The sequence below is a fragment of the Trematomus bernacchii genome, unplaced genomic scaffold (genome assembly GCF_902827165.1).
Source record: "Trematomus bernacchii unplaced genomic scaffold, fTreBer1.1, whole genome shotgun sequence".
Taxonomy (NCBI): domain Eukaryota; kingdom Metazoa; phylum Chordata; class Actinopteri; order Perciformes; family Nototheniidae; genus Trematomus; species Trematomus bernacchii.
The window spans coordinates 11,906,772-11,931,447 of NW_022987727.1; the positions used below are offsets into that span (position 1 = coordinate 11,906,772).

A 24,676-nucleotide genomic window follows, 5' to 3' on the forward strand; every position below is an offset into this window, starting at 1 on the left:
AACTGATAAGGCAAAGGTGGCTAATGTTTGTCAGGATGACATTTAGTAGTCTCATGTAGTCAATTGTCAGCAAACGCTAATGATAGACGTTTCGGACATTCAAAAGTGGGGTATACACTGACATATTTTATGTCTTAAAACAAAATGTGAATATCACTTAGGCTCGTGTCGACACAGACATCATTTGAGGCATTTAACCAAAATCACGTTCTAAAAAAACATTGACTTACAGACGAGGGAAGTGGTGAAAGGCTAACTCATCTCCAAGTTTCAGGATTCATTCATGTACCAATCTATGAACTGTAGTACTAGCTTTGATTTAAAGTGGCACCGCTACCTTTTGACACTGTACATTGGTGGAACCCTGTGTGTAACCCCCCCCCCCCCCTGTGAGCGGCCTCTCTGCTGGCCCGCCGTCCTGACTTCCCTCCCCGGGGCCCCCGGAGCTGCTGGAGATGAGTAATCAGACTCATTACTGAAGCCTCTGGCCAGCTCCTCCATGTCACTGCATGTAATTAATCTACCTGGGCCAACTCATAGTGTAGGTCCCCCAGGGAGGAGGAGAGGAGAGGAGGACAGGAAGTCAGGTGGAGGGAAGGGTATAGGAGAAAAAAGAACAGGATACGTTAGTGAGGTGGATGTAAGTGGAGGACAGAGCAGATAAGAGGAGAGAGAGGGGAGTGGGCTTAGGAAAGGAGTATAGCACATTAAAAAAATGTGAGAAAGGATAAGAGGAGTTTCTGGTAAAGAGTGAGGGAAAATAAGGAGAGATAGAAAGAAGAGCAAATGGGACGTACAAGAGGAGAGTTTAAATGAGGAGGAGATAAGGGAGAGGAGAGGTACAGTACAGAGGAGGGGCGACGAGAGGGGACAAGGGAGAGAGGGAGGAGGGGTGACATGAGGAGAAAAAAAAGTAAGGGAGGGAGGGGAGGAGGTGTAAAAAGTACAAGGTGAGCACAAAGCCGCCCCTGGCCTCATTACAGCGACACAGCGGCCTGGCTCGGGTTCATTCGTTATCTGCTCCTGCACTCGTTTATTCTCTCGCTACATGAATTGTCTCCATGGACTGCATGTCCCCGTGGGTTGCATGAATAGATATGGCTCTTGCATGTGTGTGTGTGTGTGTGTGTGTGTGTGTGTGTGTGTGTGTGTGTGTGTGTGTGTGTGTGTGTGTGTGTGTGTGTGTGTGTGTGTGTGTGTGTGTGTGTGTGTGTGTGGTGTGTGTGTGTGTGTGTGTGTGTGTGTGTGTGTGTGTGTGTGTGTGTGTGACTGAAAACTGCCTATGTTAACAAAACAGAGCAGCTGGCTGGTGAGGGAGAGAGGAGGTAAAAAAAGCGAGAGGTGCGTGCATACTGTATGTGTGCAGGTCAGACTCATGTAATTAGTCATGTTGAAGGATACCTTCAGGAGTGTGTGTTCAAATATACTGATAGCACACAAGCTCCGCTTTTTCCCATTTTTGGAGTATGTTTAATTCTGTATTAATGTATTTGTGTTAAAACTGATTATTAGACAGCAAATGAGGGCCATGGTATAAAACAAACAAAAAAGCCAGGGAAGGCATTCATATTCTAAACAAATTATTTCAATTGAAAAAATGTTCCTCATAAATGTCAATTTCTTTCATAAAAAATGAAGAATTGTATCCAGGAAATGTGTTGGATTTTTGCTTCACACGACTATTCACACCTCACACGACACTTAAAATGTTGTTTTCATTATATGTTCTCTCTTTTTCTCAGCTGGATCTGCAACCAGTCTGTGTTGTCTGTTCTTTGTGATTTCCTTTAATAATGTCATAATAGAAAATGTGCAGGCATGCAAGTAAACACCGTGTGCGTGTGCATTTAATTAGCATTAGCAAATGTGTTTTGAGAGAACTGTCATGCTTGCATTTTTACCACCATCAGCAGGAGACCTTCATATTGAGTAAAGTGCTCACTGCCAAACGATTCCATTTGTTTTCCTGCAATATGGCAACCGCAGTCGGATTCATTGTTTTATTTCCTTTTGTTCAGGCAACGAAAAATGCATGATAAAGGTTAAATAAACCACTTATTTTCAGTTAAATGTAGAAGAAAGTGTACCGTGACTGCTAGCATCCATAATGTATTGCTGTTTAGAAGGTTGGACAACACCTATTTCTTTTCCTTACCTTAAATAAGTGTTGTGTAGTAGCCTATAGCAATAACAGACAACAAGCCCCAGGCTCATGTGTCGAGGAATTTGTATGCCAACCACTCAACCAGTGAAAGTGTGTTTGAACAGAAGTGCATTTTCACCTTTAGTCATTTGTCAAACAGACACTTGTACTTGTGAGTGTGTCTGTGTGTGCATTGGTGTGGTAACTCACTGAGTTTATAACGGTTCAAGAACACAGTAACTCTTTGCCACAGGTTTGATCCCTAATGCTTATTTCTGCTGATTGTGGCCACTCACATCTTTATATATTTGATTTAGTACTTAAGCATTTTTGTGTGCACTTGCATATTATGCAAATGTTTCTGTTGGAGTCCAACGGAGGCCATTCAAGCAAGGGGATGGGAGAGAACCTTTGGATTTTAGCCTTTGCAAACCATTTACATGCACACAAACCTATAGAACACACTAAAAGAAAGGGAAACCAGAAACAAGCGTAATAGGGCCCCTTTGACTTATTTTATTCTAACTAATTGAACGAATTTGCACTTATATCCCTTATATCTGTTTGAGTATGGGCTCTGTGCTGCTTGATATAAATGCTTTTAACCCTTAGATGCATAAGTGGGTCTTTTTTTACCCGGTGAGGTGGTTTTCTTGAAGTATCTTTGTAATTACATTTTTTTATCATTTCATATTCCAGCTATTCCTCAAAAAACATGTTTTGGATATCATGCCATTCAAATTTTAAATTTAAATTTGATACATTTTAAGAAATTGTAGTTTTTGTATTACTACCCCAAGCTTCCATAAGTGGGTCAAAAATGACCCGCATGCATCTTCTATGGAATTTCGTTTTTTTTTCAAAATGTAAAAAAAAAGTCTAAAATTATAAATAGTGAACAAAATATAATACTAAATATTATACAAGTGATTTTTCTTAACCAAAATGACAAAAATGGCATAAAACACATATTATTCTAATCCGGGTTCTTTTTGACCCACTTATGGAAGAGTGTAGGGTCCAGTCACTCGTGCATCTAAGGGTTAATTCTATACATATTGTAATGAGATAAGCATTGCTATGTTAATAAATACATAATTATACATTTTTCAATTATTATTATTATTATCTTAAGAATATATATCTTAACTGATTTAGTATGAGGCAGTGTTGCAGAAGAACAAACTGTATGTGTGTGTACTGTGCATGTGCTACACTGTTTCTGTGCTTTGCATTTTGTTTTTGAAAGTTAGGAAAAGTCTAGACTTCAGAAAAGCCTAGACCAATTTGTGAACAGTGCACAAACACACAGTCCGTCATCTTGTCTGAAATGTGCTATGCTGCTCACAACAGCACCAAAAGCATGGACTTACAGAGGGAAGTTTACACACACACACACACAGTTAGATATCCGATGTGTGTCAGTGTAATAACTCATGTAAAGCAGGTTGCTGGTTGTTGCTGATGCTACAGTCTCCGTCTGCTCCACATGATTAGGAAGAAGATCATGTGGAGAATCTCCATATGTATCCTTCACGTTGAGCCTCCAAACCCCTGGGGACGATGTGTGTGTGTACGCGTGTGTTGTCCAAGAAAAATCACAGTAGGTATCCACACAGCTTGCATGCATCCTGTCCGTGTGTGCGCGTGCCAGCGTGTGTTTCCCTGTGAACATCTCAGGGAGCATCCATGCATTGTGCGGGTCCCTGGTGTATTTCAGTATGCAGTTGTGTTGGGCGAGGGGGCTAAATAATGCACAAAGAGACAGTAAGATTGAATGGATGAGTGTACATGTACTGCTGGCTAATTGTCTCTGTGATTTATTACACTGTAGTGTCCCAGTCTCAGCCAGCTGTGATACATACACACACTTCCCCACTGAGAATACTCAGAACAATGGTAGTGAGTATGCAGGCTCTCAATCCAACCACAAAACTCACTATAACTTTGAACATGCACACATACAAACACACTACCTCCCATCAAAGACTGCAGCCTAAAATACCATGTGTTATTTATTTGTATATTTATTAAGTATCAAACTGATATTTTTAGTAATTATTTATATTTAAACATTGTAGCCTTTCTTTATTAAATCATCTTTAAAAATGTATTTTAACATTCTGGTAAAGTGCATTTAAGTGACGACCCTGATTATTGCTACTATCTCTGCTTTATCACTGCCTTTATGGATGTGTTCTTATTTATGTACTGCAGTGAGAGATGCCAACTGAATTTCGTTACACTGATGTGTGATGACAATAAAGATATTCTATTCTATTCTAATCATAGATATTCTTATCATGAATGTGTTTATAGGGAAAAGGGGAGACTATCATTTACATCTTGGCTAAAATAGCAGACAGACGCATTCAAGATTTAGTTTCTTAAAGATGCAATAATCAATATTCATATATATTCATTTCCAATTTATCAAATGCCTTTTTTAAATGACAATGGTTTGGTTTTTAGGCCTGTGACTTGCCTCTTTTGGTTTATCCCTTCTTTTCTCATTAGTGTTTTATTCAGATAAAGTCAGCTGTTTGCAGCAAAACGCTCACTATACACTTCTTATACACGTCATCAACATGAAAACAAGTCAAATGGTATTTATTGAATGGTTCAGTGTTAAGTTTGACATTGTGTTGTGTCTCTAAATATCTTTCTTATTCCTGCGTTTTTCTTGCAACACAGCGTCTCTTGTACTATTTTATTTCTATTTAACATTCTATCTTGTGATGTTTTTATTTTGTTATAATTGTATCAAATTGTTGGAATTTTATGATATTCTTGTGATAACATTACATTCTTATAACTTTATAATATATTTTTTCATGATTATCAATTAGCAAAGCACCCTGAGACGAATGTGTTTTGTAATATTGTGCCATATAAGGGACATTTGGTGTATTTCTTTAATGTGATATTAGTTATAGTATGAAAACTTATTTGGACTTTTATTTCCAAAAACTACACGTGTAAAAAAAGTGTACTTACTGTAATGTGATTAGGTTAGAAAGCACACACATGTAGTGTAGCCTCAAATGATAGATTTAGACAATGGGCAGAGGTTAACCTTGATGATGTCATTTATGGTACGGTTACTAACTCCCCTGACCTCTGTTCTGCTCTGTGTAACACAGTGGGCACATCTGGAGTCCTCTCTCCACCCTCTGCAGTTCCAGTTCATCTCAGCAGTTTCACTTTTGCACAGATCATGGTTTTTCCTTTCTTTCAGCATCACTTTCCCAAACATGCACATCTTTTATATTCCACAAGCACTCTCCCTCCATCTGTTTCTCTCTCATTTGTTTGTGTCCCCAAGTCTGCGAGCAGAGTCTCTCTTCCTCCCCTCTGTCTGTCTTTATTCTTCCCATTCTCTCTTCCCTCTTTCCTCCAACACACTCTTTTTGTTGCATCGCCATTATCTCTTCCTAATTCCCTCACCACTTCTTTGGCTCTCTTGTTCTTTGTCTTTTAGCTTCCCTCTTCTTCTGTTTGACTGGTTTGCCAGGCCTGTGTGTGTGTGTGTGTGTGTGTTTGCATGTGTGTGTGTGTTTGCATGTGTGTGTCCGGCAGTCTACCACACCACTGCAATTCATCATAATTTTATCTACAGCTCCCTTAATTGGATCCTATCACAGTCCCACCTGACGGGGGAGAGGCGGGGGTGGGGGGAGGAGGCTTGCTCACACACACGCACATGCATGCAAACACTCACACAGAAGGCACTTCATGAAATAGCTGCAAAGTGGTGAAGAGGCCCATATTTTAACATTTCCCCCACTTCTTGCAGAGCAATATTTTACTAAATATTAAAGGGTCCTTATTATGCTAATTTCCAGGTTCATATTTTGTGTGCATACTGTGACATGTTTATATGCTCTAATGATCAAAAAGGTATTTTTCTAATACCCGGCTCTGTTGTGATTGGTCAAGCGCTAAGAAATGTTCCGCTCCTTAGCCTATAACTAACAATGTGTTGGAGTGCTAGCCAATAGAAGCGCAGGTGTTACATAGAGATGTCACTATGTTACAGAAGTAAACACATGTGTCCAATGGAAGCATTTCAGGCAGGGGGGGGGGGGGGTGTGTGTGGGAGAGAATTAAATTAAAAGCCACAGTTCCTTTAAAATAATTGGCAGTCTAACTTTGACCAAATTATTCACATATTCATCTTGATGTTCAGCAATTACGTTCTTTGCCGCTTTCCCTCTATTCAACAGGCTTTCAAGTAGTCAGGTCACTGAGGACAAATCTGAGAAAAACGGCTAATAACAACCCATAAAGTACAAATCTAAAAGAACACTCACTTGCATGAGGCAATTACAGAGACACAAGCGAATGATTTGCACAATTTACCTTTCCAAAACACAAAAGAACCATAGGAGCCATCATCACGATCTGGAACTTAACTTCAATAATGTGCCCCAGAGCTACTTTTTGTGTCACCATCCAACATCAGAGACAGAGCGACTTCCAGGATCACAACGCCGAGGCTCATTCTTTCCCTTTGACTGAGATCAAAAACAGCGAGCAGCCGCAAAAATCAGCGGGAATGCGGCAGCCGGATAAATGACCCGGGGCCCCTGACAAGTGTTTGACAGGCTGAAGAAAAGCCATCAGGAGCCACACACTGGCTCCTGATGGCTTTTAACGGCGAGGAAAACGCAATTGGACCTATCGCCGAGAGCTGCGGTGTGCATGTTAATCATATGTCTCGTTAAGTAACTCATAATTGGTGTCGTTAAAATGCCTCCCCTCTGCTTCGTGCCCTGATTGGGGCTGAGGAAATTAACATTGCTGAAACGGTCGCCCCCCATTAGCGGTGACAGTTTGACTGAGGGCTGAGACGCAGGATTGAAGGGTGGGAATGAAGAGAGAGTGGCTTTGCGACACTCAGTCCCTGTGGCCATACGCCTCGGCTTCAAGTCTATTACTGCTGCTCTCACACAGCCACTAACAGTCTGTGAAGTCTACAAATGGTTAAACCAGTATGCAGTCCTGAATGGATCCAGATTACACAGCTGGGGTTGGATAAAGCAGTAGGACATTTGCTTAGGATTGGCCGAGATGGTAATCAGTCAATAGCAGGCCCCTTGGCCAACATAAATCCACATTTATCAAGTCAACAGACACTGCAGGGGATTTCAGGGAGTGTGGAGTTGTTTTCTTTGAGGCTTACCGTGGTCTTCTGACACTGGATGCTGCTGCTGTTGAACCGGAGCGCGGGGACGCTGTGTGTGCTGCCCTGGATGTGGAAGATGCACTCGTAGTTCCTCTGTCCGGACTGAGGCTGAGGAAGGTTCTGGGCCAGCAGGGTGATGGGCCGCATGACTCCAGCAGGGATATAGATCTGAGTAGAGGGCAGGATCTGAGGGCACTCCTGCAGATGAGAAAAAAATGAATAAAGATATTGAGACGTGACTAGAAAAGAGAACAGATGTTCTCAGTGGGATGCAGATCTGAGTGGAGGTAATGGTATGGACCTGCTGCTGTAGCCAGCTGCAATTAATAGAGATCTTACACTGGTAAAGTACAGAGAAAGGGGCGTATTATGCATCTTTCGGGGTTCTTTCTTCTTCTTGGTTCCTATATAACAGTTTGACATACTTACATACAACAGCACAATCTTATTTGATATATGAAGTAGTGACATTACAATCTTAAGGAAGTGCAAAGGGCCGTGGGAAGGCACAGTTAGTGAATACAGGCTGTGTGCCTTTCTCCATGAATTGGGCTTTTTGATCATTTTAAAGCCTTTACATAGCTAAGGGATAATGTGCAGCGAGGCGGTCATTATGGGGAAAAGAACAGCCGACAGGCAGATCAGGAGCCCGACACGTAGCCAAACTGTATACAGTTAAATCGACCAAACTTCTTTGTGCAGATGTGAGCGTCCTTAACAACGGTCAATAAGTCCTTGACAGCGGTCTGTCTGTTCTGGATTAACAACGTGTCACGTGTTCTGAATTGACCAATCAGAATCAAGTATTCAACTAAGCCATGTAATAAAACTGCTTACAAATCAGGTACCTTTAAAAAGACTATTTATTATAATGTATATGCTGCTCTATAAGAGTAACATCTGCATTAAAACCAGTCATATTCACTGTAAAATACATTAAAGGGGCATATCATTCTGCTTTTTAGGTTTATTCATTTATATCAAAATACTTTCACGTGCTTTACTTTCACTGTGCCTGAATATATATCCTTATTAACCCCTGGGTCTGAAACACGTTTTTTTTTGCGCCTGTTTCTTTAAGAAAGCATTGCTGTAACAGCACTTTTACCACTATAAGTATAATTGTGACATCTCAAACTAACAAGGGTACAGCCCGCTTCAAGGCACTGTCTGTGGATATGAGCTGTGTGTATTTCGACATGGATTCTGTGTTATGATCATTTCATAATTGTTTTATAGCCATTATACTTTCTTTATGATTATAAAGATTATGACTATGATATTACTAGACTTTATATATTATATATATTACTGACATTGAATGTGTAGCATGCATGGGAACAACCTTATGCACATAATAGCCTCTGGACATCTTGCCAAGTTTCTAAATGAATTTGAGCACCTTTGTTCTCATGGTGAAATATGTTGGAAAAATCAAGCTTCCTAAAGCCTCCACTTACACATGATCAACACTCCTGAGGATCAACTCGTCTTCTTTGTGAACAACTGAATATTGAACGTGGCATTACTTGTCAAAACGAGTACAAGCCATTTTGGAATCAAACCCTTCCCAGTATTAATGAGGCAGTTTTGCCTAAATTAATTCACTAAAGTATATTCTAATTCTTTTTTCGTGTACAAAAAAATGAGAGCCTGAGGCAGTGTCTCTGTGCAACACGGGGCGGTGTTAAGTCTACTGTGCAGTGTTGTAAAACAGCTACAGTCTGAGGGATTAGAGGGGGGGATGAGTGAGGGGTCAGCGCTTCCATTCAGCGCTTTCTTGATGCCCCTCAATCAATACAAATTTGGCAAGAACAGAAGCTTTGCACCATGTTAATTGAAGGAAAATAATTGAGTCCTCTAAGCGTTTTCTCATCCCAAAGTAAATCAGAAAGCGACATTTAGCTTTCGACTGGAATCCATGCTCCAACACTATGGAACTCTCTCCCTATTGATTTTACACCTTTATTATTGATAAATAATATATAATTAGAACAATTGACTTTTTATCCATTGTTGCAAGATACTTGAGTCATTGTAGAATAATGTTTTTTTTGAAGGGGAGCTATTATGCTAATGTGTGTATGTGTGCCTATACTGTGACATGTCTCCATGCTTTAATGTGTGGGTATTGTCCACAGTACATGTATGATATCAATGTGTACTTGTAAAAGCGCCTCGATGACTTGGAGGTGTGAAGATGGGCGGTGTGGCGCAGTGCGCTGTGCAATGATTATCAGATCAAGGGGGTGAAACCCGCCGCCGCTGCGTCTGTAAAGCCGTTGTGTCCTTGGGCACTTCACCTGAACTTGCTCCTGTGGGTATTGTCCACAGTAGATGACCATTACATGTATGTATGATCTGTTGTGTAATGTGTATTTGTAAAAAGCGCTTTGAGAGTCATTGATAAAGCGATATAATAAATATAAGGATTATTATTATTATTTAATGTTCAAAAAGCTCTTTATTTTTCTCATACAGCTGCAGCACCTCTTTTCACCCTCTGTCTGAAACCAGAGCCCAGTCTGCTCTGATTGTTCAGCTGGGGGGGGGGGGGGGGGGGAGAGAAACTCCCCCTGGAGGGAACTTTGGGATGTTACATTTGTAGACAATTAACATGCACAAAACAGAGCCTATTTAAGACTAAAAGGAGGCGGTGACTTGATTACATTTCACCCTGTAAGTGGTTAAAAGAGGGCTTTGCAAATATAATTTAATTACCACTCAACAAGTTATATCCACTAATGTGTGTTTGGTATTCATCTGGAGATGCGGTAAACAATCATAAAGGCCGTACAAATACCAAACTAGAATTTGTAAATTAGGTTGAATTCGACTGTAAGCACCATTAGGCAAACTATAATTCCCCCATTAGGATAGCAAATGTTTGCATCTGCAATGATAAATCCGTGGGAGCTGCATTGTATTTAATCAGGAATTGATATCCAAAGTAAAAAGCGCAGCAGCAGCAGCCTCGCACTCTGCAGAGTCATCTCAATTTGAGTGTGCTCGGTGCAGAGGCACTGTCTAATGGAGCATCGGTAATGACTTGCAGATTGGCCTGGGAATGGCTGAGAGGATGCAGAGGGGAGAGAGGGGTTTCGACGTAATGGCACTGAGAGACCCCTCTGCTCCCCTCACCACTCTACAGCCCACTCCCACAGCCAGAGAGCATTCACGCCATATGGGAGGTGCAGGGTGGAAAAGTCAAAGATGTGAATATTTGGAGATGATAAGACACAGGGAGCATTCTAAAAAGTGTTTTTCATCTCCAATGAAGTATATTTTAAGATCTAAGATGATACAGAAGACGATAACTTTATGATACAGAAAATAAGATAAAGTAAAATCTTCAAACTCTCTGAACCTCAACTACCGCTGATGGGTTTAAAGGCTTGTTTTCTGTTAGAAATCACCAAATTGCCAAACATTTTAATGGCCAAAAATGATGGACATTTGAATGATTGATGTTTGGCTTCTATACACTCTTCTCAGGATGTATTTGCAATGCACACTTCTGTCAGTTAAAGTAGCTAGTAAGCTACTGTCAATCCAACAGTCAGGTGACCAAACATCTGTGAAACTTTGATGAGTGCAGGCTGTTTAAATGTAGCAGAGAGGAGAGGACATCAATTGTTCAATATGTTAAGCATGTGGAGCCCCCTTTTACCTCATTGCTTGGTGGACAAATTCAATCTTTTTGATGATTTGTGTCATTTTAACTTTGTAATACTGCACTAAATATGTTTGTGTTGTCCCTATCCATGTTTCTTTCCATAGAGATGCAGGATGTATATACTCTCTGAAAGGAGAAAAAAAAGCCATGAATCTGCTTTAGGTTCTATAATTTCCCTTTTTATCTTATTATTGTTTAGATCAAAGACGGATCAAATAACTAAGTGTAATTGGAAGTGTGGCAATAGTAGCATCAAACCAGTATAGCATTGAGCTACTTGCTAATTCATTTTCAGATCTTTGTTCTGGCTCTTTTCCAAATGAGGTAAGGAGATAATTAGATTCTAATATGTCAGTGTTGCGTTTTCCAATTGTTTCTGTTGCCCCCTAGTGGCCAGAACATGTGACATTGGCAACACACCTTCAAACTAGACAAATATTCATTGTCATTTTAAAAAGGTAGATTTCTGTCCCGCCCACATTAGGAAAGTTGAGCAATACGCAAACTACTACTTGTAATCATCAGTATGGTTGGGATGAACAGGTTTTTCCCAGTTGGCAGCACAAAACAACAGATAATCCAACATGATATGAGTGTGGCTGTGTAGTAGTAAGAGAGCAGTAATAGGAAAGGAAGCAGGAGGAAAGAAGTGATGAAAGAGAGACAGAGAGGAAATCAAATCAATGCCAGCAAAGCAGATTGTCAATTAGTGAGGCTGACAGTTAAAGTTTAAAGTATTCACAGATGGCGACAGGCGGCTAATGAACTGCTTCTAGCCTCTAAGAAGAAGAAGAAGCCCGGAAAGGGAAAATGGGAAAAAAAGAGTGTGTGTGTGTGTGTGTGTGTGTGTGTGTGTGTGTGTGTGTGTGTGTGTGTGTGTGTGTGTGTGTATGTGTGGATATCCTGACAAGTGGTGGAGTATCCAGTCTGAAGTATAGTCTATGTTCATGTTGGAGGGACTGGCTCAAGCATCTGCTCCAATTGTGGCATGGAAGTCCTGCCACACACACAATGACACCACTTCACATCTGTGCCTCTCCGCTGCACATTCTGCTGACACACACACACACACACACACACACACACACACACACACACACACACACACACACACACACACACACACACACACACACACACACACACACACACACACACACACACACACACACACACACACACACACACACACACACACACACACACACACACACACACTTCCCTGTTCCTTATTACTGATGCATCAGAGTCAGGATAAAAAGCCCGGCGTCACATTCCTCTGAGGAGCACGATCATACACATATACAAAGGCTTCCCCACACATGTATACAGTACAAAGACAATCACGCAGACACATGACGGGAAAAGAGTGGGACACACACACACACACACACACACACACACACACACACACACACACACACACACACACACACACACACACACACACACACACACACACACACACACACACACACACACACACACACACACACACACACACACACACACACACACACACACACACACACACACACACACACACACACACACACACAGGGAGGGAAGGAACAAAAGGTTGTGGAGCAGAGGATTGTGGGAGCTGTTTCATTAGGAGTGAGGACAGGTGTCAGAGCTGAGTCTGCATCAGATAGCGGAGCAGTTCGACACAATGAGTCACAACAATCTGTCTACCTGGGGGATTCCCCTAATCCCTTCTTTCTTCCTCTCGCTTCATTTTTTTTTACATTCTCTTTTCCTTGTCTCTCGTATTGTCGCCCTGCTTAGCAGCCTTTGTTTCATCCAGGGATTTAGAGTCAAATGAGCGGCTTCTTCTTTCCCTGAAAAACAACTGTCTAAGTGCTTCCCAGTTATTGTAAAGACACATCATTTGAAATTCATTTATGTACACTTTTGAATTCTCATCCAAGATGTTGTATTGTTTTTATAATGTACAAATCCACTTCCCTTCATGGACACTTCCCAACGACTACGCTTTTGGAGATACACTTGTTGAGAAGGGAGACATGATGCAGAACAGTGAGCAGAGATAATCGGCTACAAAAAGTGAGAGGAGAGTTGAAGCGACTAGAAAGAAGAGGAGGAGAAAAGTCTTGGGAGCCATACACTTGCTTATTAAAGTGGGGGATGAGAGATGAGGAGGGGGAGTTCCCAGCAGACTGAGGCAGGGGTGGAGCCCCGGAACATGGGAGTCATACATATGCTGATATACATCCAAACTACTTCCCAGACGAGCAATACAGACACACACATCATTTAACATCTAGACGGATTGACCCGAGTAGTAATATACACAGCCAGGTTTATTTTTCACACACACACACACACACACACACACACACACACACACACACACACACACACACACACACACACACACACACACACACACACACACACACACACACACACACACACACACACACACACACACACACACACACACACACACACACACACACACACACACACACACACACAGATCTACATCTTGCCCTCTGGCTCTGTGCAGTAAGCAGTGTTAGGCCTGTGGAGTGTTTAACACTAGCCTTAAGGCCAAATACACAGGCACTGTGATCAAAGGTTTGGAGGTAAGAATTAGTTTGTCTTCAATATTGCCCTTGTAGAATCTCCAGGTCTCTCTCAGGGCCCCTAGGCTACATTGCTGTGAACTGAGTGATATATCCTCAATGGGTTTATTCATATGGTGGCTGCTTTGAAAAGATAACTGGACAATGTCTGCTTTATCCGTAATCCAAACAGGTCAACTCTCCTCGCAACTCTTATGTTTTCTCTGCACAAGTGAAGCAATGTCCGTGTCCGAGTGTGATTGGTTTGGTTGGTATGATTTTCAGTCCAAATACAGACAACTCTTTGATATGGAATCTTCAGACTGAACTGACTTTAGAGCAATGTTGTCAACTGTGATATTAAGTAGGTTATACTCCAGTTAAGAGCTTAATGAAAGAGCCCTTTAGCCACACCATGGCTCTGTCCAAAAGCAATCCCTTGCTAATTTGCTATACCCTTTATAATCAACAGCGCACTCAATAGTGAGCAGAAGATTCAGATTGCAAGAGAAGACTCCCAAATTGTGATCAATAAAGTAACCTAATGTTATCTATACTAGATTTTGGACATGCATAATCATAATAAGGTAGCACCATTTCCCATTATTAAAACGTAAATCATTGCATTCTGATGTTGTTAGCAGAAAGTAGTTCACATAGCGCGGGTGGAAGCAATTGCATAACTGAGACTTAGTCAAACGAGATATTTAAACAGCACAGAAAGAAACGGTTCAAATCAAGTTATTGGTCAAGTTCGCTTGAGACCGGTCTAAGGAAATGCGAAGTAACGTTTTTTCTAAAGTGCAGAGTTTGGGCTTATTTAGGACTCTCAGATGTTAGGGAGTGTACTGTATGTGTACATGTGTGATATACATCTATACACTGCTGTATAATCACAAACACAAGGTTTAACATGAACCAGCTGTATCAACCACATTCGACGTGATTTCATTCCATGGAGTGCTTTCTTATAACCTGGCTGTTCTCTGGTCTGTTCTTCAGTTACTCTCCTGTTCTCTACATACATCTTTCTAACCTCTATTATCTGATCCTCCCTCCCACCCTCTGCTTTCTATTTGCTCTGCTATTTATCTAGCTTGGAATATGCCTGCATCCTTACACTCCCGCTGGCTAGGACCCTCTACTGCTTTTTCATCTTCACTTTTCCTCTCCTCTGTTGCTTCCTTTTCCTTACATCCTTTGTTGGCTGCTGGAACATGATGTGATAGACGAGTTTGTGAAGGGATACTGAAAATAAATATGTGTATGCAGGAGTGTAAGTTAATGAAGTTGAATGATATTGACACTTTGGCTTTGCTGAGATGAAAGACAGAAGAAAACCCTGACATTTACTTAAATTATATGTAGCTCTGCCACACCTTAAGTCATTATATTATATGTTAGCTTTCTTTTCCCTCACTTCTAATTACTTTCTATAGCGATGGAGACATCATATGTACAGTGATGTCAGAGATGAGGCGAGAGTTATGATTGGCTGACGGCGTTCACCCATGAGGCGAGGCGCTGACAGACTCCGAGTATGATGGATGAGGGAGTCTGTGTGTGTTTGTCTATGTGTGTGTGAGTGCCAGTGGGGGGGTCACCACAGTATAGAGGGTCCCCACAGATTAGCGTTACAGTCCAATGAACCATTTCAGAAAGGAGGGGGCAAGACCCCATCGACCAGGGCTGTTTCGCACACACACACACACACACACACACACACACACACACACACACACACACACACACACACACACACACACACACACACACACACACACACACACACACACACACACACACACACACACACACACACACACACACACACACACACACACACACACACACACAAAAGGACCAGATATGATGACCGCATCTCCCAGGAGAGAGAGAGAGAGAGAAGAGTCATCTGTTGAGCAATGTCTCGGTTTTAAGACACTAATATAGTAATGCCCTTAGAGAATATCTCACACACATACACACTCACATACACAAACACACACTCACACACACACACCAGGAAACTCCACAATAACGTGCAGTGCTAGTAATCCCAACAGATCCCTCCATTCAATCAACCCACAGACAGGTCATAAAGCTGTATCTATATAGATCTGCTCAACCATTTTCTCCCATTCAGACACATATTTCATCTAAGTCCCTTTATTTTACTCTTCATCAACAACTATTTCTTATCTCTCAGGGCCTCTCTCGTATAAGCCCCTAGAACAGAATGTCAAAAGGAGAGAGCTTTATCAAGTAATGAACTCCAGCTCTTTCTGCCCGACTACATGCTATACAATAAGAAGCACTCCCTAGTGGCTGCCAATGCACTCAATGCTGTAGTTGTCTTTATGTAAAAAGAGAGGTCACATGAAGGCTAGACACAAATGGATATCCGTCAGCACAGAAGCCAGGTTTTGCTACGACACTCTTGTGGGCTTTGCTGCTGCCGAATAATAATGTTTGATGTGTGGATGATGTGCGTCTCGCAGGCTGGTTCGGTACATGTTCACTGTTCCTCCTGTGTCAGCAATGCAGGACCTCTTGGCCTTTATCACACCTTTGAGAGAGGCTCATTCAATGAAAGGCTCTCTGGTTCAGATATTGATTAAATATTGGGTTACTTAGAACAGCTGAGTTTGGATTTTTGCGATCTTTGACAATCGAACATTGATATTTCTGAGGGTGGTGCTCTTATTGTAGTACTTTCCATTTTCATTCTAATACAGTTGGTGTTCTGTGATTCCAAATAAACCAAAGTCTTCAAATGTATTCCTTCCTCTGCACTAAATACATATTCTCATTGTTTGGTTGTATTAGTGTTAAACCTACATGAAGCACCAGCAGTATGGTCTTCATACAAAATTAAGCAGTAAAGTACAGTTCTTATGTGATCGCTCTATATCTTTTCTTGTAAAGAAGAGATTACATAAAACCTTATCCAGGACTGTTACGGATCATGGATGCTATATAAAAGAGAATACAGTTGTATTCAGTTGTATTTCTGTTAAACTGCTTGCAGTGGCAGCACTGTTTAAAAAAGCATGCACCATGACATGTTAAGGTTTGTATTGGCTTTAAACCAGGTTGTACAGTTGGTTATTTAAGCTTAATTACCAAAAAAGCTCCAAAACATGGGTCCAGAAACAACGCTATTAGGATCACAGTTTGTGTCTTACAAAACCTTAACCACATGTCACTTAAAACTGGAAAACTCAAATCAAAAGTAGTTGGACAAGCGGAGGACAGAACAGTCTTCAAAGGCCTTGCCCTATCAAACAAGGTTAACAAAATAAAACAATTATTGGTGTATCCATTACATTACATTACATGTCATTTGTTAGACGCTTTTATCCAAAGCGACTTACATACATTCAGTACTGTGGACAATCCCCACAGGAGCAATTTGGGGTGAAGTGTGTTGCCCAGGGACACAACGACATGCTAACTGCAGTGGGACTCGAACTTGCTACCCCGTGATTCGATGTCCATCATACTATCCACTGAGCCACAGCCTCCTGATGTATCCTGCCCATGATTCAGATCAGCTCTAAAATGCATTGGGTTCTCTCTTAGCGAAGTTCCATTAAAACTGGGCCAGGAGTTGTTCCGCAAAACTGCTGATAGCTAAAATGATGCTAAAAAAACATAACTTCCATGTCGTAGGGGCAGGTAATAACACATTTTACAATATTATTTGAGCCATGTCTGGATTTGTCGTACAGATCAACTTTGTAGGAGGCAATCGAGCCTCGTAAAAGATGCCTACTGGGAGAAGACCTCCACTCGCACCACTTCTACAGAGCTCTTCATCCCACATGTCTCCATTAGAGTAGCATTACCCTGTGTGATATCACTGATGACCAAGTGTGATTGTGCGTCTATCTAGATGTTATCAGGTCTGGATGGTCAAAGAGGAGGATGTAGCCGATAAGCATCAGCTGGTGGATCGATAGGAGCCTCTACAAATACTCATACTGTGTGTGTGTGTGCATTTCTGAGGGTGACAGAATACAGATAAAGAGAAGCTCTTCAGATTGGCCTCACTAAATATGTCCCCGTGTTCTATTTTCTTCAGCCCGCAGGATCAAAATTTGATGAATTTTGTTTCATCTTGTGAGTTGAAAATGACACAGTGCTCATGTCATGTGGGAACCAAAAACAGGCTGGTGACCCAGTTTAGACCACGACCCAGTGAATAATAAGATCTTTCTGTGACCCACCTAAGAATCATCCAACCTTTCAAGGTCAGAATAAAAGCCAATGATAAAAGTACTGACTTCCCCCAACTGCCTTCTACTTATTATTTGGGTTTATTCCTTCCATTAGTCTCTGGATCAAATAATGAGTTTCCTGGTCCCAAAGGTCCTAGGTCGGAAAAGTGTAAGCAATAGACAACACAGCCAACTTTACAACAAAAGATATCGCATATGCATATTCACTGGGGCTGAAAACTTTTGAAAGAGATAGCTTTCCCTTTGCAAGACCCATCTCATGTTTTATTCTGGATACGTGACTCATCCCCTGTGCTTCGTTTTAGCAGGAGAACTTTTCATCTATTTTGCTCAAATGACCCGGGTTCCTCAGTTGTAGTCTCAGGTGGAACGAGGGCAGACAACCCCCCTCGCACAAGACTACGAGCTCTTTCTGTTTTACAAAAGACACTTTGAACTGTTAGAAGCCTTTTGGAGTGTCCACCCACTCTTCCCAGCCCTTTTACAGTAGGGGATAGCAGCAAGGCGGAGGATGTGGTAGAGATAAAACACAGAAAGAGTTCACACTGTTATGAAATGATATTCTGACATTGAAATAAATGTATGAACATAAACAATGCATTGGCATCATTACGGCTTGCTCAGAATAGTTTGTTGATGTTACTTTCTTTTGAAAAAACGTTGTTGTTTACCATACATTTTTTTAATCAAAGCACCCGTTACCTTTTCTTCACATCTCCGGGGGAACATACTGTCAAAGGATTTTATTACACTGCTACTCAACTTCACTAACAACAAAGAAAAACTTTCAACAAAGTAGAAAAAAATGACTAATAAGTCAAGTCAATTGATTGATTCAAAAAGTCACACATCTTCCAAATGGTTTGACAATGTTTAAAGTGTACAACAACTTCTATTCTTAGAAGTAATCAGATTAAATGTTGATTTAGTTTTGAACAAGTTGAATTTGGGAACCTTTGGGGAGGTAACCTCTCCAAGACCAAGACGTGTTCAGAGGTTTCTATCTGTGTCCCTTTCAACAGCCTTTAATAAATGTTTGATCCTGTTTGGTAGATCCGTGAAAGATGAGAAGTTTCCAGATAAGAGGCACATCTTTGCAAATTCATTACCATTTCAATTTGGCAAATATGTATTATAACAGGAACTAATAGTCAGGTATGACATTGATGCAATTGTTGAATAAATACAAGACCCGGTCTTATACGACCATGGTGGCTGTGGTACCAAACATTATGTATATCAATATTACTGCGTGTCTTCTTCACATCATGGAGCACATCCTATACTAATTAACAAGTATGTGAATTGTCACTTTCAAGGCCTAAGGAAGTGCAGTGTGTGGAGAATGATTCTGGAGAAAGCTGCCAAGAGCAATACTGAAGGCTAAGCAATCAGTCACGTTTTGAATTGGAACTCCACTAGTTTAGAAATAAAGGGGTTCTTCAGAAATGAGTAGCCTTAAAAATGTGGGGATTAAACCAGCATATGGCACGATCGCTTGACTTTTACTCCCTAGTATTGGTCAAACAATTGAAACAGTTTCTTTAATACACGTCATCAGGAAGCGCAGTAGGCTTCTCATTGTGACATGCCATATTAATTACGCTTTATGTCATATCTATAGAGTGAAATAGTTGGATTGCCCCTTAAAAAAAGAACTGTACATGCAATGTCGTCATCTCCAACATCCTTTCCATACTCTCTTTTATTCTTTAATGAATGCATTTGGAATAAAAAAACCCTTATGTAGTCCATTGCTTTTCATATGGTTGATATGGCCTGTTAGCATAGAACAATGGACCGAAGAGCATTGATACCGAAGTTAATTCCCCTATGCCTCCGCCTCAGTGCACTATTCAACAGTTTGATGGCCGTTAAATGTATCCACTAAGACAATGAGCAGCAATAAAACTCTTTCAAAACAAATGTTCTACATATGATTGCTCATGTGCCCTCACAGACACAGTGTAGTTAAGCTCGCTAAGCCTTAAGTGCGAGGGTAAGCCAGGTCATAAGGGAAGGAAGAAAGGAAGGTGTGGAATTAAAACACACAAGTGATACAAGCAATATAAGATTGTTCTCGCACTATTGTATACATTCAGCAGGAATTACACAAATATATACAATTTGTTTTTATGTAGCAATGATAGAAGTCAAAAATGGAAGCCAGGAAAAAAACCCAATAAACAAGAATGTGAATGCTAAGTCAGAATTTGCCTATGACTTAAATATAAATTACATTTCCTATATTTTGTCTACAGGCAAAAGTGTGTTTTGTGAGACAAATACAATGCAAAGAAATGTGTTCTCAGCGGCCATGCTTCCAGGAAGTAAGAAAGAAAGTAGGGCACAGAGCATTAACCTAATGACGAGGAATTATTGAGTAGATTCTGAGGAGACATGATGTCGTGACCCTCAAGTATCCTTTCATCTCCTGAATGGTTAAACATCTCCTCCCACTCCTCCATCCTTCTCCTCCTCTCATCAACCCGCTCGCCCTTTGCTCTCCCGTTAATGTCGCTCCCTACCCCGTTGATGTCTTTCTCCTTAATCTGTCTTGCTTTACAAGGCAGGGTCCTCCTCCCTTTCCTGTCTTCCTCCATGTATCTCCGTTACCCTTCATTTTCAAAATATCTGCTGTCCCACTTTTTAAGTTTATTTACCAAATATTTATTTAACGGTTGCAACTAATACACGTTTAATCAATCTTAATTAAATAAAGCTTGATGACAAATTGGCCTAAGGCAAATGTGGACAATTTGCAGTCCAATTTACCTTTTTACTAGAATAATGAGACAATTAAAATGAGGTCCCTGACCCAAACCTAATTAGAGGTGACCTCTCACCTTATCCTGGAGAGAGAAAACAGTTAATAACACATCGAGCCAGGGTCTGCTGATAGCTTTCCCTTCTTGTCTATGTTGCACCTTTAGAATGGAATATGTTGGACAAAAAAATCTAATTTAAATATGTATGTAATAAAATGCTAATTGATAGATTTAAAGGCAGATCCCCAATGTTTTTTTTTTGCTGGTTATAGAACTGATTAAAACATCTCTTTTGAAATGTGACTTCCTAAAGCTTGATTTCTAGTTCCTTTTATTAATATTGTCAGCTTTTGTATTTCTTTGTTGTGCCATTGCCTGTATTTGCCACATCTCCCTTTGAAAAGAAATGTTCTCAATCTCAAATTGACTTTGCTCGTTAAATACAAATTAAGCTTTTCGGATATGCTAACACAAGAGGGATTATCAGAGAGCTCTGTATAATAAGAGCGTATTTGATTTATATGCCTTTAATAATAAAAAGTGTACCATTTTGCAGAAGGCACTATTTCTAATGTGTTTATGTGCAGTGTGCATACAGTTTCATAAATGAAGCCCCTGGTTGTTTTAGCAAGCTTGCTTCTTCTACTTCTCAACTAGGCCACTGCCACACCCCTCCCCTTATGTTTTATTGTGGATGCTCCACCTCTCGCTTCCCATCTCATCTGTCTCTCTCCATTAAACACGCCAACCATCAGAGAGGCATCTGGAGATGCGTCTTTAAGCTTTAATACACTTTGAATAATTAACACACATGTGCACACACACACTCACACAGCTAAGTGTATCAGTGGCAGGCAGCTCCCCCAGCCAGAGAGAGACCCAGAGGGAGAGGGGAAGCTAGCTCCGTGCCAACCCCAGCCCCGGAGCCTCCGAGCTGGGCAACAGAGAGCTGTGTAGCAGCCTGTGCTCCATCAACAATGGGAAGACAGATGTAACTCTGACACCCGGAGCTGAGAGACAACAGAAGAAGGAGAGCGGCCCCAGATAATTGACTTGTTGAAGGAATTAGGGAGCGGATGAACGAGAGCCATAGGGATAGAGATCAAAAGACCCGTATGGAGACAGTTGGGTACAGTATGCATCTATTGTGAGTGTGATACTATTTCAGGTGACTTGACACAAAGATATGACTCTCTAACCAAGTCACTCATCATGGTGATTTATCCTCTCATTAGGGGCTTGAAGGCTAACTCTAATCCACATATCTAGATTCCCCTTCTGTTCATTTGGAGCCTAACAACGCCTGCTAATGGTTATCAATGAGGCTGGGGTACAAAGCCACTGGTTCAAAGACACAAATGAAGTAGAGAAGCAAGTAGGGAGGAAGAAAGAAAGAAGATCACACTGAGTCACAGATGGTGAGTGGCAGTTTCACATTTCGAAAAGGTCAGTGCCTTGATAGTTAAATAAATTGTTTAAGAACTTTTGAAGCAGAACAAGCGCTTACTCCTGATGAGAGCTTCTTCTCACAGAATCAGATGACCTCACTGAGCCTTAATGAATGCATCGCACCTAAATAAATACCCTCTAGAAGCAACACTTTCTCAAAGCATGAAGGGAAAAATGTACACTATCAAAGACCTCAATAGTCTTTGTGCAGATGCTGAAAATGCTATTCATTATATGTAACAGGCACAAAGACCAGGTGAGGATGTCAGTGTGGTGGGTGGACTTGGAGCATGTCTGACTTTCATATAGACCCTTAACACGACCTAACAGTTTTTATTTTCATAAATGATGAAGTACTCTTCAATGTCTGCTTGCATCAATTTAACTGGTGGGCGGTTTGCCAGATAAAATTGCATTTTGTTATGGCAACATCTAACTAAAGGAGGGGGCTGTGTTTCTTTTATATGCGACCTTTTGCCCCAACTACATGGTCCCAAAACACATTTATTGTATGACAGAGCTTTGGAAGGCAAAGGTGTTTTAAACTCCTAACTTGTCAAAAACAGCCTTGTGTTTGAAACTATGACTCTACATTCCTCCAGTGCAGTTTTTAGGCTGCCTCTAGTGGCCATATTAGTTATGACAAGAGTATAGGAGGAAATCAAGTAACGTAGTATAAATAGTGACAAAGTCCACAAAAAAACCAAGTTGTCTTACCCATGAAACAGCTCTTTTGAACTTAATTTACGTCATATATGTAACAACCTGAACTTCAACTCCTACTTAAAGTGGACCTATCATGCTATATTTAAATGATATATTGTAGGGCCATACCTATATAAGGTATATTTATACGTTTCTGTTTTCAAAATACCAAACAGATCATGCATTTTAGCCATGCCTCATTTCGCTCTATGTGCTGTTTGCTGTCCACGGGGCTGATTCTTTGAGACCACGCCCCCCTGCAGGAGAGGGGAGCCGTGCTCTGATCAAGTCAAGAGGGGGAGAAAAAAAGATCTCCGTTCTCCGTGTTTTATTTATATATACAGTCTATGGTTTTATTATATTATTATAGGCCTATAGAGTCTTTATTCATTTGTTTTAAAGCTCAATAAATAACAAAGAAGACCTTTGACCGGCACTTTTCTAATTTTGTCCGGAAGATTTAAACTTTAACGGACATCTTGACCGGCGAAAGAAACTGAAACTGAAACTCTGCCGCACGGTCCCCTCGTTCCTTGGAAGAGGCGGAGAGGTGGGTGTTTGTCATCTGCTGGTGGACTAACCGGAGAGAATTACAGTGCTTGCCTCGATGGGGAGGGATTGCATTGAATTAAAGCAGCGGGAGCAAACGCTTGCCTCGGGGAGGGAGAAAAAAAGCCACAGCGGAGAATAAACAGAAGGGTAACCATGGTTACCATATGCGCGGGAAGTCTTCTTCGCTGCTTTTATGGCAGACTACAGCGCCAATTACAGGCCTGGCATATGTACTACAGCGTCTCCAGCGCTTTCGAGCGGCAATGGCCGGCCGTGGCCCAACCCCACATTCCCCTGATAGGTGGAGAGTTGGCCCAATAGCCGTAGCGCCACTTCTGTGACGTCATTGAAGTGTTCAAATCTGGATCAGTTTTTATCAGATCAGTTGCAGCCCCTTTTTTAGAGATTTGGGTATGGAGGAAAATAGAGAGGGTTGTGTTTTCTGACACTTGGTGAGTTCCCTGGAACACCGGGGACACATATTCATGTATAAAAGACGTACAAAAGTGCATTTTGCATGATAGGTCCCCTTTAAGTTACCAAACAAACACACCTAGTTTAAACCAAAACAGAAACTTTTCCTAAACCAAACCAAGTAGTTTTGTAGCCTAACCAAGAAGTGGACACATTTGTGGTTGTTTGCTGTGTTTGTTAAAAATGATGCTAAATAGTACCCAGTGCGCTTTAAAGTAACTTCACAGGGTCGTGACTTAGCCTCTGTGTCACAAGTTTAAAAAATAAGAATATTAGAAGGTGTTGGGATGGCAATGTCACCTGTAAGTACTGAATCGAAAGAAAAATAGAGTTTTAAAAAAAAAAAGTATGAGCATCCGTATGTGTGCCTGTAATGGTAACTTGAAATAATATTTGAAGGCAATTCTTGGATATCATCAATAACCACAAGCTCAGGTCATAATTAACAACCAAACTGTTGTCGCACTGTAAACTGCTGTAATTGTAGTGTTATAAAAACACGCACAAAAAGATAACAAATATATCAAAGCTCCCATCTGGGACTGTTCATGGCAGACATTTTACATCTATACTGTCAATCATGAACTGCCTTAATTTATTTGTTGGATGTGAAATATCCTGAGTGAAAAGCGGCCGCATGCAAAATGAAAGAACGAGTTAATTAAAAAGCAGGCAAATTTCTCTCAATGAATAAAGGAGCAGGCAAGCTTGCAGACAGGAAACTAAATGCAAACAAAGCTCGTTTTTTTTTGGATCTTATTATTGTCTTACTTTTCCTATTTCCTTGAATCTGAATAAAGTCATTTGAACCAACCCGCGGGCCCGGCGTCGGCCCAGCCGGCTCTAGCAGCCCAATGCTAGGATTCATTGAAGCAAATCAAATTTG

At 41.0% G+C, this 24,676-nt stretch overlaps 1 protein-coding gene across 1 annotated transcript in view; it reads right to left on the reverse strand.

Moving 5' to 3' along the window:
• plxna1a (plexin A1a) overlaps positions 1-24,676 on the reverse strand; it is a 269,839-nt gene that overhangs the window by 89,020 nt on the left and 156,143 nt on the right. The window contains 1 exon segment of the mRNA XM_034144547.1: positions 7,329-7,529. Coding sequence (XP_034000438.1) covers positions 7,329-7,529 — 201 coding nt within the window.